Source organism: Bactrocera dorsalis, chromosome 2, assembly GCF_023373825.1.
Source record: "Bactrocera dorsalis isolate Fly_Bdor chromosome 2, ASM2337382v1, whole genome shotgun sequence".
NCBI classification, from domain to species: Eukaryota; Metazoa; Arthropoda; class Insecta; order Diptera; family Tephritidae; genus Bactrocera; species Bactrocera dorsalis.
The window spans coordinates 87,842,871-87,855,015 of NC_064304.1; the positions used below are offsets into that span (position 1 = coordinate 87,842,871).

The 12,145-nt window shown below is 34.8% G+C and overlaps 2 protein-coding genes across 2 annotated transcripts; both read right to left on the minus strand.

Moving 5' to 3' along the window:
* Positions 1-167: 167 nt before the first annotated feature.
* LOC105229572 (organic cation transporter protein) lies at positions 168-4,518 on the minus strand. Its single transcript, XM_011209942.4, has 6 exons — positions 4,102-4,518; positions 2,165-2,351; positions 1,564-1,822; positions 1,088-1,505; positions 510-1,016; positions 168-447 (listed from the first exon to the last, which is right to left on the minus strand). Exons 1-6 carry the CDS (start codon positions 4,257-4,259, stop codon positions 330-332), a joined length of 1,647 nt encoding a protein of 548 aa, XP_011208244.2. The 5' UTR covers positions 4,260-4,518; the 3' UTR covers positions 168-329.
* Positions 4,519-5,839: 1,321 nt separating this feature from the next.
* On the minus strand, positions 5,840-8,595 carry LOC105229570 (organic cation transporter protein). The gene is made up of 6 exons (XM_011209941.4): positions 8,302-8,595; positions 7,784-7,970; positions 7,230-7,488; positions 6,743-7,160; positions 6,169-6,675; positions 5,840-6,107 (listed from the first exon to the last, which is right to left on the minus strand). Exons 1-6 carry the CDS (start codon positions 8,442-8,444, stop codon positions 5,981-5,983), a joined length of 1,641 nt encoding a protein of 546 aa, XP_011208243.2. The 5' UTR covers positions 8,445-8,595; the 3' UTR covers positions 5,840-5,980.
* Positions 8,596-12,145: the final 3,550 nt, after the last annotated feature.

Consider the following 12,145-nt stretch of genomic DNA (forward strand, 5'->3'; position numbering starts at 1 on the left):
ATTCAGTATATGCATTGTGATATTTAGAACAAGTTTTTTAAAAATTCAATGAGTTCGTTCTACGGAGAGCAGTGCATAAACAACTGGTTTCTGACAATTTTCTCAGCTTTATTTTTTACAAATATGAGCTAAATACGGCATTAGTCGAGGCTCAGATAAAATTGAAATTCAAATATAATGAAAAAAATGTATTTAATTCTATACACAAATGTGTACATAACATTACATATACATTACTCTCTAAAGTCTTTAAGATTAATACATATGAAATCGGAATGCTTAACCATTGGAAATTGCATTAATTACATAATTATAATCCATGTACCAATTCAACCATTATTACCTTCAGCTTCCTTCGTGTTCTTGTTTTTGTCGAAACATATAAAATAGTACCAGCGCTGATGGCGAGCAAACTCCTCGCCATCCTTCAAAGTTTGTGGTAACTTTCTGTAGAGATAGTTAGAAATTAATAAAAAAAAAAAACAAATGTACATAAATTATTTACTTACTGATTCATGGTCTCAGGCAGCGCTAGGCATAAAAGAGCGGCTATTAACATTATACCCGATATGAAGATCGACGGAAGTGGTTTATAGAAATAACCTAAATATATCACATATGAGTTCAGACTGGTAAAAGCAAATCCTGCAACATGTATATTGGCCATGCCACGACCACGTACGGTGGTCGGTATAAATTCAGAAGAGTATTGTGCCTCAGCTTCATAACTCACGACGACACCATAACGACCCAGCCCGACCATAATCGCAAGAAGTAAAGCGTTTTTCTGTGTTTCGGTAAAGGCAATCAGAAAACCGGTAGCCGCAATAATTATTGAGCTTACTAGCAGCGTACTGAAGGCCATTCCCTTACGACCTATACGATTTTGCAGCAGGATGATGGTTAAACTGCCCATAACGTACACCACTGAAGTGGCCGAAAAAAGTATGAATGGCGAGCTGCCCATACCTTCCATATTACGACTGATTACATCGAGCGCAAGCGCTAAAAACATGCTGTTTTAGAAAGAGATTGTATCAGGGATAGAAAAATAATGAGTGGTAAATAAAAGCGGTCTTTCACCTACTTCTTCAACAACATCATAATAGTGAATTTGCGCAAACGTGGTGTGCGAAACATGCCCCAAAATGTGTCTTTATTAGCTTTCTTCGCGAGTTCGTCACTTGTCGTTTGCTTAAAGTGTGCTATGTATTCATCGAAAACTTCATCTTTCACCTCACGTTTATTGATTTTGGCAACATGCTTGAGACATTTAACCGCGCGATCATATTGGTGTGTGGCCATCAGCCATTGTGCGCTTTCACAAATTAAAAAGGGGTACAGCAGCACAATAACGGCCGGTACTGAAGCGATGTATAAATAGTTACGCCATGAACCTGACCACAGCGCAAACCAGGGTGCCAAGGCCAAACCAAGGAAGTAGAATATGCCGGTGACCATGTTTAGACCGAGTGTACGTTTTCTTGGACTTAAATATTCGAAGACTAAAATAAATAAAATTATGTATAGATATATTAAATGAAAAATGAAATACTTCCTTACCCATTATATACATTAGATAGTAGAATGTATCCGTGGATAAGCCTGAGATAAAGCGGAAGAGTGCATACAGCGGCAAATTGGTGGAAAAAGTAGTGAGAAAGTCGCCTGTAGCGCCAGTAAGTGTGGTGCAGATCAACGCAGGTAGTCGTCCAACTTTGTCTGCCAGAAACCCGAAGAATACCGTGCCTATCACAGAACCCACGAAGAAAAGTGATTGTCCCACTGCGGATTGTATGGACTCTTCACAAACCCAGTTTAGCTGCAGATAAACAAATAGATAATATAATTTAGAATAAATGAATGCACAAAACTTTAGTATTTTAATACTGATTATGAATAGAATTTAAAAAAATAGAATAAAAATTATGATATTTATTGTAGAACAGTATTTGCTCACTCTACTATGTATTATATTATTTTAACTGTTTGAACTAACGGACACAATAATTGTTGCATACATTTGAGCGCATTCATCAGATGCAGACAATTTGAGCGAGCAACGATCACGACGACCACGATTATACTCCTTTCATTTAATAATCATAATCTTATTCTCTCTTAAGACAATTTAAGCCATGGATAAATTCATGACCGTACTTACATCTGACGTAACGCTTTTATAACCGCTTTCATATTCATATATCCACCTCTGGCATTTACCGACTTCGGCAACAATTGGCTGACCGCCGACTATGTCATCTAACAGTGTGCAATGTGGATTGGCCATTTGTGCGTAAACAGCGCGAATTTCATCGAAACTGGCATTTGACAACTTTTCATGGTAACACCTAGTTAGAAAACAATAAATATTTACGTATTTGTGCAGCTGAATCAAAAATTATCCACAGGAAACTATAGTGAAGGGCAAGTGACTGTTAGAGGTTAGTTAAGTTAAGTGGCTGTTCTCAGAAATAGCATGACAACAAAATGTATCTACTATCACAGGTAAGCTCACATACAATTTACTTTAGTTTTGTTTAAACAACTGAAATGTTATTTCAAAATTGTAAAAAGAAATGAATAAATCTGGAGGAATATTGAAAAGAATTATGGAACTACAATATTTAAATGATTTTTTATTACACAGGTCAACAAAAAAATTTTTTTTTTAGTTCTTTTAGTTTGCTTTGGGCTGATCTACATCGATAAGTATATTTTAATTTATTTCATAAATCAAAAATTGCAGCACTTAGATTAACCCGAAAGTAAACAGTACACCAACACACCACACGCATTATGACACCACACATAATTAACAAAAGGGACCGACGGACGCCGCCCGCCCTCTTTTGTTCTTCATCCGCGCGCATACACGTTTATAAAAAAATGAATTTTAATTTTTCTTTACAAAAATTAGTACATAAAATATCACGTGACCCAAAGTACAATGAAAAAAAAGTTGCTCCACGGTCTGTATCATTTATCCTTGAAATGTTGATGGATCGGTAAAAATAAAAAAAATCTTGTAAAATGAAGTTGTAGTTTAACTTAAACTTCATATGCTACATTCTCATCTGGAAGAATTTAAAGACAACATGGGGCCTACTCCGAGGAGCAAGGAGAACGTTTTCACCAAGATGTGATGGACTTTGAACGTCGATATCAAGGGCAGTACAACGAGAATATGATGGGAGATTATATTTGGGGTCTAATACGAGAGAGCTCATATGAGCATAAAATAAATACAAAAAATATTCACTTTTAGACAGCAATTTCTTGTTATTTGACATTTATATATTATTGTTTATCACACATCTTGAATAAAAACGACTCTTGTATCTAAAAAAAAGTTTTCTAATTATAATCTATAGTGAAATTGTAGAAAAAATATAAAAATCAGTAATTTCTGCTTAAAAATCGAAAAATTGCTCTAATTTCTACAAAAGCAAACTTTAACTGGAAAAAAAAAAATTTCCTTATTTTTGACATAGGAGAAACTAAAATTTAACATGTAGATGTCAGACCCAAAAATCGTGTTGACCGGTGTTAATTTTCTTATTTACGTTTATTTGTGTTTAATGCCACAGATAAGGGCGCATTGGTTCTAGGTCGCGGAGCAAACTTCATCTAATTTCTATTGCCAAATAACATATATGTATAGGCATGTGTGTTTTGAAATAAACTTTGCCAGTAAATAATTACACTATATTTTTATTGCACTTCAGTTAGTATTCATTCTTGATTTGAGTCTGCAATGTCAATGATCATTGCTTTTTCTTCATAACTAATGCAGAGATATATTCTATAATATTTTGATGTGTTTATTTCTAGCTATTTTTCAAAAAGCGTTGTTAGAAAAAAGTTTAGCAACTCCTTTTAATCCCTAACTTGAAGCTTAAGTAGCACGGCAAAAAAATTATACGAAAGCAATATTTTCATACAAAACATTAACCAGCTAGCACTTAGTCGGATTAACTTAGGTTCTGTGTCTACAAAAGTACACTGCTTAACTTTGAAAATACTCGCAGAACACTTCCTGACCTCCCCTTACATTCATTAGCCAAGCACTTTTTTTCCATCTACGGCTACCTCGCTTACCAGTGCTGTGGCGTAAAACTGATTATTGTTTGGGCAAAGTAATGCATCGAGGAGAGAAGATTTGTAAGTCCGAAACATAGCATTATTAGAAATTGAAAGCGCCCAAAATTGCCACACTTCTTTAAAACCGCGTCAAAATCCATTACCGGTAAACCCATTTTCTTTATTGTTTGATTATTAGTTTTTTAATTTGAACAACTTGAAGATTATGAATTTGTTCTTATTAAAGTATATCCTTATTATACGAGTATCTTCGTTGCATGCACACACACACACTTCTACACTCAGTTCGCGGACATTCCTGAAAGTCACAAAACCTTTCAGAACGTCTGGTTCAGCTTTTATGTGCGAACGGCTGTCTCGGCTGCTTTCGACTGCGGCGTACTCTCGCCCACCCTTCGGCATTTAAGCAATGTTGCTACTAAAGTGCTTGCTTACATACATGTGCCTTTATTATGCTTACACTTTGCTGCTAGACAAAAGTGAAAAGAACACGATTTCACTTTTGTTTTCGTTAGCGTTTCTAAAGCGCAAACATCAACAATATTTATATTTTTTATTATATTGCCAAATACTTATACATAATCCCATTCTTGCTTGCAGTATTTGAGTTTGTGTGGGTTTTTTTTTTTTTCTTTTTTTTTTTTTTTTTAAAGTAGGAGGAAGCATCAAAAGCCGGAGTGCGGAACTTTAATCCGCTAAAATCTCCAACGAAACCACCTGATTAAGTATTACTTCGTGGGAGATTAAGTATTACTTCGTGAGTTTGTGTGGGTGAGTGTATGTGAGTGCTGTAGCTGACGATTTCGCATGAATTGGGAATGCCTATTTCATCCTTATTTCGATAATTTAAAGCAATGCTAAATTAAAGAGATCGCAGCTTTGATTTTGATTTCTTTGTTTTTGTTTTCTTTGTTTTGTAATATAAAAGGCATATTTAGTAAGAAAACATGCTGATCCAAGTAGATATTTTTGTTTTGTCTTCCTGTTTCGGAACTCCTTTCTCGCTATAAAATTGAAATTTTTAAGCACAATGAGATTTTCGGCTCGGAAGTTGGGGTTTCGATTCTTCATACTCATTCACATAAAGTTTACCTAAACTATGTGTAATTATTCTGAGAGTGGTTTCAGTTTTTGTTTGCATCATAACAGCTTTCCCTGCATCTCTGCATACGTCCATTAGTCTGCTACATAGAAAGTTTTATAACGACATTCTCTATGATTTCACAATTAATTCGATTGAATCAATTATTTCAGCAAACAAATACAAGTAATTTGCATGTTTTCATGTTGCTGCGTATATTGGAAGGCAGTCCCCTATGTGTTAAAATTGAAGTCAATTAAGAACTTGGCGCCAATGAGAAAAACAGTAGAGGTATACTAATATGGTAAATGAAGACAGTAAGAACTAAGTTCTCGCGGTTGAAATGAAAAAGGAAAAAATAGAAGAGCCAATAAATATTTAACTTTTTGGAAGTGACTTCCTTGGAGTACGTGGTAGCGGTTCTCTAAGTGTACCAAATTTGTTTCGCTCTCTTTCTTACAGTGTTGACTGATGTCAAGGTATATACCTATGCATGCATTATATTATGTGCTCCTATCAGACTTCACTTGTTTGCGTTATATTTTGGTACCTTATGCTTTCCGTTTTGGATGAAAAGCCGTTTACATTTTGTACCAATGAAAATATTACAATTGTCAAAACTCTTATGACTTATAAATGTTCAGGGTATTTCATTGCTTTTTATTAGTTATCTTATACGAGTATTACAAAAACGAAAAATATCGAAATAGTAAGTTTCCTTTTGTAAGTGTAAATAAATCGACGCAAAACTTGAATAAAAATATAAAGTATAAATTGTAGAGATACTATGTTTATCTAATGAGTATCCTGCTTCTCAACGGCATCATTGTTATTAGTTTGTACTCGATTAAAGCAAGGGAAGTAGTACCAGCGTTGGTGTCTTGCAAAGTCTTCGCCATCCTTAAGGGTTTCGGGTAGTTTTCTGAGAGTAAAAAGGTAATGAAATTCCAATATATTTTAATTAGCAATTATCCTCTACTTACTGATTTAAGGTCTCCGGCAGTGCCAGGCAGAGTAGCGCGCCACACAGCATTACCGCCGAAATAACAATCGAAGGCAACGGCTTGAAGTAGAGACCCAAATAAATGACATATGAACTAAGCATAGCAAAACCATAGCCGATCACATGAATATTTGCTAGGCCACGCCCACGCACTGTCGTTGGTATGAATTCTGCGGCATATTGTGCTTCTGCATCATAACTCACAATTACACCATATCGACCCAGGGCAACCATAATTGCTAGCAGCACAGCATTCTTCTCAGGATCAAGAAAAGCGATCATGAAGCCCGTTACAGTGACTATGATCGCACTAACGAAAAACGAACCGAATGCCATGCCTTTCCGTCCTATGCGGTTTTGCAGGAAAATTATAGTCAGACCGCCTGGGATATACGCGAGGGAGGAGACAGAGAATAGCGTAAAGGGTGAGGAGCCTAAACCTTCCATATTGCGACTGATCACGTCAAAAGAGATAGTGACGATCATGCTATGATGCAAGAGTTATTCTTTTGTTAACAGTGCAAATTAAGATTCATATTTACTTTGTCACTTACGACTTCAATAACAATATAATGGTGAATTTTCGTAGTCTCGGCGTACGAAACATTCCCCAGAAAGTGTCTTCATTTCTGTTGAACTTTTTATCCAAAACCATTTTCTCCTCGTAGTACGCCCGAAATTGCGTGAATACTTCCTCTTCAACTATGCGCTTATTGAATTTCGCAACACGCCTCAAACAATTTACAGCTCGATCGTAACGTTCAGTTGCAATCAACCACTGCGCGCTTTCGCAAATGAATAAGGGATAGAGGAGCACAATCAACGCAGGCAGGGAAGCGATATAGAGGTAATAGCGCCATGATCCCACCCAAATGGCATACCAAGGTGACAAAATCAAGCCAAAACAATAGAAAAACGCAGTTATAACATTTAGACCGAATGTGCGCTTTTCTGGGCTCAAGTACTCGAAAACTTCGTAGAGATAAGCAAGGACAACTTTAAATTCACAATTCAGAGTGTAGTTATACTTCTGCTACTCACCCATTATATACATGAGGTAGAATATCGTGTCATTAGATAGACCCGATACAAAGCGGAACAATGCGAACGCAGGCAGTGATGTTACAAAGGAGGTTAAAAAGTCACCAAAAGCGCCAGCCAGTGTTGTGCAGATGAGCGCTGGCAAGCGCCCAATTTTGTCAGCCAGAAATCCAAAGAATATTGTGCCAATGATAGAACCCAAAAAGAAGAATGACTGACCTGTAGCAGCTTGGTAGGCATCATTACAAATCCATTTGAGCTGAAAATTTAACAAATTCAATGGTTAAATTAGCAGTGGTAAAGATAATGCATTTTTCTTCTTCATCCAATCGGGCGTTCAGTTGTTTTTTGAACAATGGACTTCTTTATGCCGTTAATTAAATTTTCATGCACAATGTTAATGTTAATTCTAACAAAAAGCAAACTTAAGGATATTCAGCGTTTTTCAATTAAATTGTCAAACTGGTTTTGTTGAAAATGTTAATAATTGAAGAAATTGGTTTATGCAAAAAAATCTATTTTATATTTATTATTGTATTTATTTCTTAACTTACATCTGTGGTTATGCTGCGGTAGCCACGATCATATGCATAGATCCATTCAGTGCATTTACCCACCGACGCAACTATCGGCTGATCGTCGACGATATCTTCCAGCAGAGTGCACTGCGGATTTGCGGTTTGCGCATACATGCTGCGTACGTATGAAATACTGGCGTTGGCTAACTTCTCGTGATAGCACCTAAAGTTTCGATAAAGTGGCATTAAAAATTGTTTATTGGGATTATTTTAAGAATTAAAATTTCTTCATATTTCATTTTGAAGTTTTGCCTATTTTCTTACTAAGTCTGAGCCTTAGCAGCCAATATCGAGCCTGCTTTTATATACTCTTTGGGTAGTGGCCCGAAACTTCAAGGATAGATAATTTTCAATTCTACACTGCTACAATGGCGCATTTTGAGATATTACTTTTGTGATTAATCCTTTTCGAAACCCATGAAACGATTGAGCTTAGTTACAATTCTAAGTGACTAAACTCTGTAATTTTAAGTCTTTGAACTTCTTAAACTCACCAATGCTCAGGTGTAAAACTGATAATCGTTTGTGCAAAATAATGCAGCGACGATAGAATATTCGTGCAGCCGTAAAAAAGCAATAACACTAATTGATAACGTCCGAAATTGCCGCACTTCACCAGAACTGCATCGAAATCCATTGCCACAGGTTTACACTATGGTAAATATCATGAGATTCAAGTTTTCCAAATTGTATGCGTTTTAAACACTATTTTAGAATATAATTTGGATATGCCGGAGAGCAGCCTATAAGTTTTCCCATGACCAAGGTGAAACGTTTCGAAAGTGATGGCAGTTGCAGTTTTAAATGCCAAACGAAATGCTTTCTCCCCTTTTGCCACATGAGCTGATATACATACATACTTTATTGCCTAAGATCTTGTGAAAATCTTTAAATAAACATACTTTTATCATAACTGTAAATACGAGTGTGCCGCACGAATTGCCACGAAGGTTTTGGGCCACGTTTTCCTTTAAGTTTTGTAGGGCGTATATGAGCACTAGTTTCACGCAAAACTGTTTTAGAAAAATATATGGATCTGAAATTTTCTTTGCTTTGCGGTAGAAATTTTCGTAGAATTGTGAGAAACACAACGGTTGCAATGAGTTCCTTGATAATTATGTGGAAGTCGCGCCAGTAAACTTTTGTCATGCATTGTGACTATAATTTGTGATTTGCGTAGATGCTTTATTTGTGTTTTATTTCGAAATAATCTAACTGGACGTTTTTTAGGTTTTAGAATACTTTGTCACGTTTTTTATTAATACGGAGAGGGAGTCTGAGATTCGTCTTAATAAAATAAAAGTCTGCGTTACAAATATTTACAGGGTTTCATTGAAATTTATGGGAAAGGAATGATGCTTTACATATTTTTAATGGTTGCTCTTAGAAGTGGGCGGCGCGACATGTGTGCAAGTGCTATCTACGACGAGTATTCGTAAGAATATGCTTAAAAAGTGTGTACAAAGAAACAATTTATTAATTCATTAAGTATGTATTTTAAATGCTATTTGCATTAACTGAATGTTCTTTTATTACTCCAGAGAGTCCAAACTGTTTTGTTTTGTTTTGTACATTTTATTTTTGTGGATTGAAATAGATTTTAGGTTGTAAAAAAAGAGTTTGCGATTATCCGATGTCAACTGTGGAAGATTTGAGATGACAGAGATTTAAAGGGGAACAACCTCTTCAAAACATGAGTTCAGTCACTTAGCTTTTTTTAGCCAAGGTTAAGCAATTAACTAAGTCTCTTCAAGTGCAATAAAAGGCCGGTATCAACTTTATCTCAACATCTCAAATATTATATACATTTGTATGTGTATATATGTGCATTATAATAACTGCATTTCTTTAACCAATTTATGCTATTTACACTGATATTGATAAGCGAGTACAAAGTGTGAAATGCGAATATGAATTTGTAAATACGTGCATTTGCTGAATTGCATAGTTGTGCAAATCTTTTTGTGTTTCTTTGCTTCTAAATGTTTCAAAACATGTGAACACAACCCTTGCCCAGATATCATGCCAGTGAGGCAGATAACCCTTAAGTGCATTGAAGACCATTGTTTTACATTTCGCATATACTTTCTCCATTTTTTATTAAGGGCTATGTGTGCAATTGACCTTTACGTTCTAAATTACATAAATCAACACAGTTTTGTATCAGTATCTTTTAACAAAGCTTGTTTATTTAGGCAAAACTTTTGAGCTCTAAAAAGCTTCTAGAAAAGTTTTCTATAAAATTCACAGCTGGGCAATGTCGCCGCAATGCTACCAAGCTTAGCATACTTTGAGGGATGACTTGTGATAGTATCATATTAAATAATTTCTTCTTATAATTCTAATAAAATAGTATATATATTATATATTTATATATATATAATATAATTTGTATAATAGTATATAGTAATTACGAATGAAGTATTTTTGAATTTCTTAAAAATAATTTATATGTACATATAAGTTCAAAAATCTAACAAATTGTGGCTGGTAACATTTCAGTAAGAGGAAGCGTTCTTCAGCATTTTTAATATTGGTAGATATGCACTTGTTCAATAACAAATACAATGACGCTCAGAGCATGTTGAGGAAGTTATGAGTTTACTTGACTAGTCTCGATATCGACACAAATATAGCTTTTTAATTTTTTTTAAACTGTTCGAACTCAAATCTTCCATTACATTATCAACTATATGTGTATTATATATTTGGTGAGACAGCAAGATACATACAATGATCTTAAAATTGCTTCATTCGAAAGTATCTAATGGCCTTTTCATTACGAATTGGAAACTCCTCTATTTATATTAGGTAGTCGAAAAAGACTTTTCGTATTTCTAATAAATTTCTAACTTATTTTTTATATTTATAATAATAAATAAATAAAAGAATATGTGCAATTTTGGTCGACCAGTTTTTGCCATTTTTCCGCTAGAGACATTATTCTGTCAGTGAAAGTCGATATATCGAAATTTCCAGAACGGAAGCGAGCGAACCATTGTTGTGCTATATGAACTGATGCAGCATCATCTCCGTAAACTTCACAAATTTCATTGGTGGCTAGCGTGGCATTCAACCCTTTTTATACAAAAATTTCAAAATATAGCGAATTTCTTCATTATTTTCAATCATTTTTGAACAGCTGTATCGTTTTTTCAACTTCCCAGAATTAAATTTTTTTTGGTTAAATGAAGCTTGAAATCTCGCCTTTCCAACATCGTATGGCATGGCACAATGTGATTGGTAGCACTGGAGATATACGACTGCAACGACATCTATTGACAAAATACGAGAAGACTTTTTCGACTACCCAATATATGTACATATATTTTTCTTTGTTAGTCCATCTGCAGTCATACATATTTATTACATGTACATATGTAATTAAATTTTGTGCTGAATCGATTTCATTTGGACTATTGACAAAATGAATTCCACCGAAGTTGCAAACTTACTTAATATTTGACCACAATAAAGTCTTGTATCCGCTTATGCATTTCACCTTCTTTCTCTTAGTTCTTATGGATTTTTGAATATTCGATGAATATTTGAATATTTGTGAATTTGTAATTCGAGCTTGTCTAATTAAATCTCATCACATTTCTGGGTGGAAGTGTTTGTATGCTAATGAATTTGATGCTATGCGTTTCATATTCGCATGAGAAGCTAGATTGCTTTGAAGCTAAATTATAGGCCAGAAAATAAGATCGAGCGAATATCACATTTGCGTGATTATTTCTCCTCAACTGCGATTACTTACATGAATTCAAGCAGGTGACAGTTATAGAAAGATTCAACAGTTTGTATTTGTAGGCGAATGGAAAATTTTGTATATCAAATAATTTTTGTGACACCAAGCATGGAAACACGCAACTGAGCAATATCCGTAATTTTGGCTTTGTAAAATATATTTCCCTACAAAGGGTTGTGCGCTGGGTTTGGGACCCGCCACGTAAAAAACCACCCCCATTGAAAATTAACAACCAGCCTGCTGTTGCTAACGCGGCTATATTCGCGTAAGCGGTGTCTACGCCAATTAAGAAGAAGAAGAAAATACATTTTTGAATTATTTTTTGTTGTTGGAATAAACCTTCAAAGTCAAACAGATTCCTGTGTCATAAGATTTTTAGTGACCCCAGAAACAAATAAGCATTCTAACTCATTTATTAATTTTTTTCCTATCAATTCATGATGTTTTATTATTAAACACCAAACGTGGAAATCTAAAGTTCATTCATAATATTTATCTCGTAGTTCAATGCAATTAAAATAATGCTCATTCCCAATATATATCTTAAATAAGTAAATTGATGTGATTTCCATTGTGCAAGCTAACTC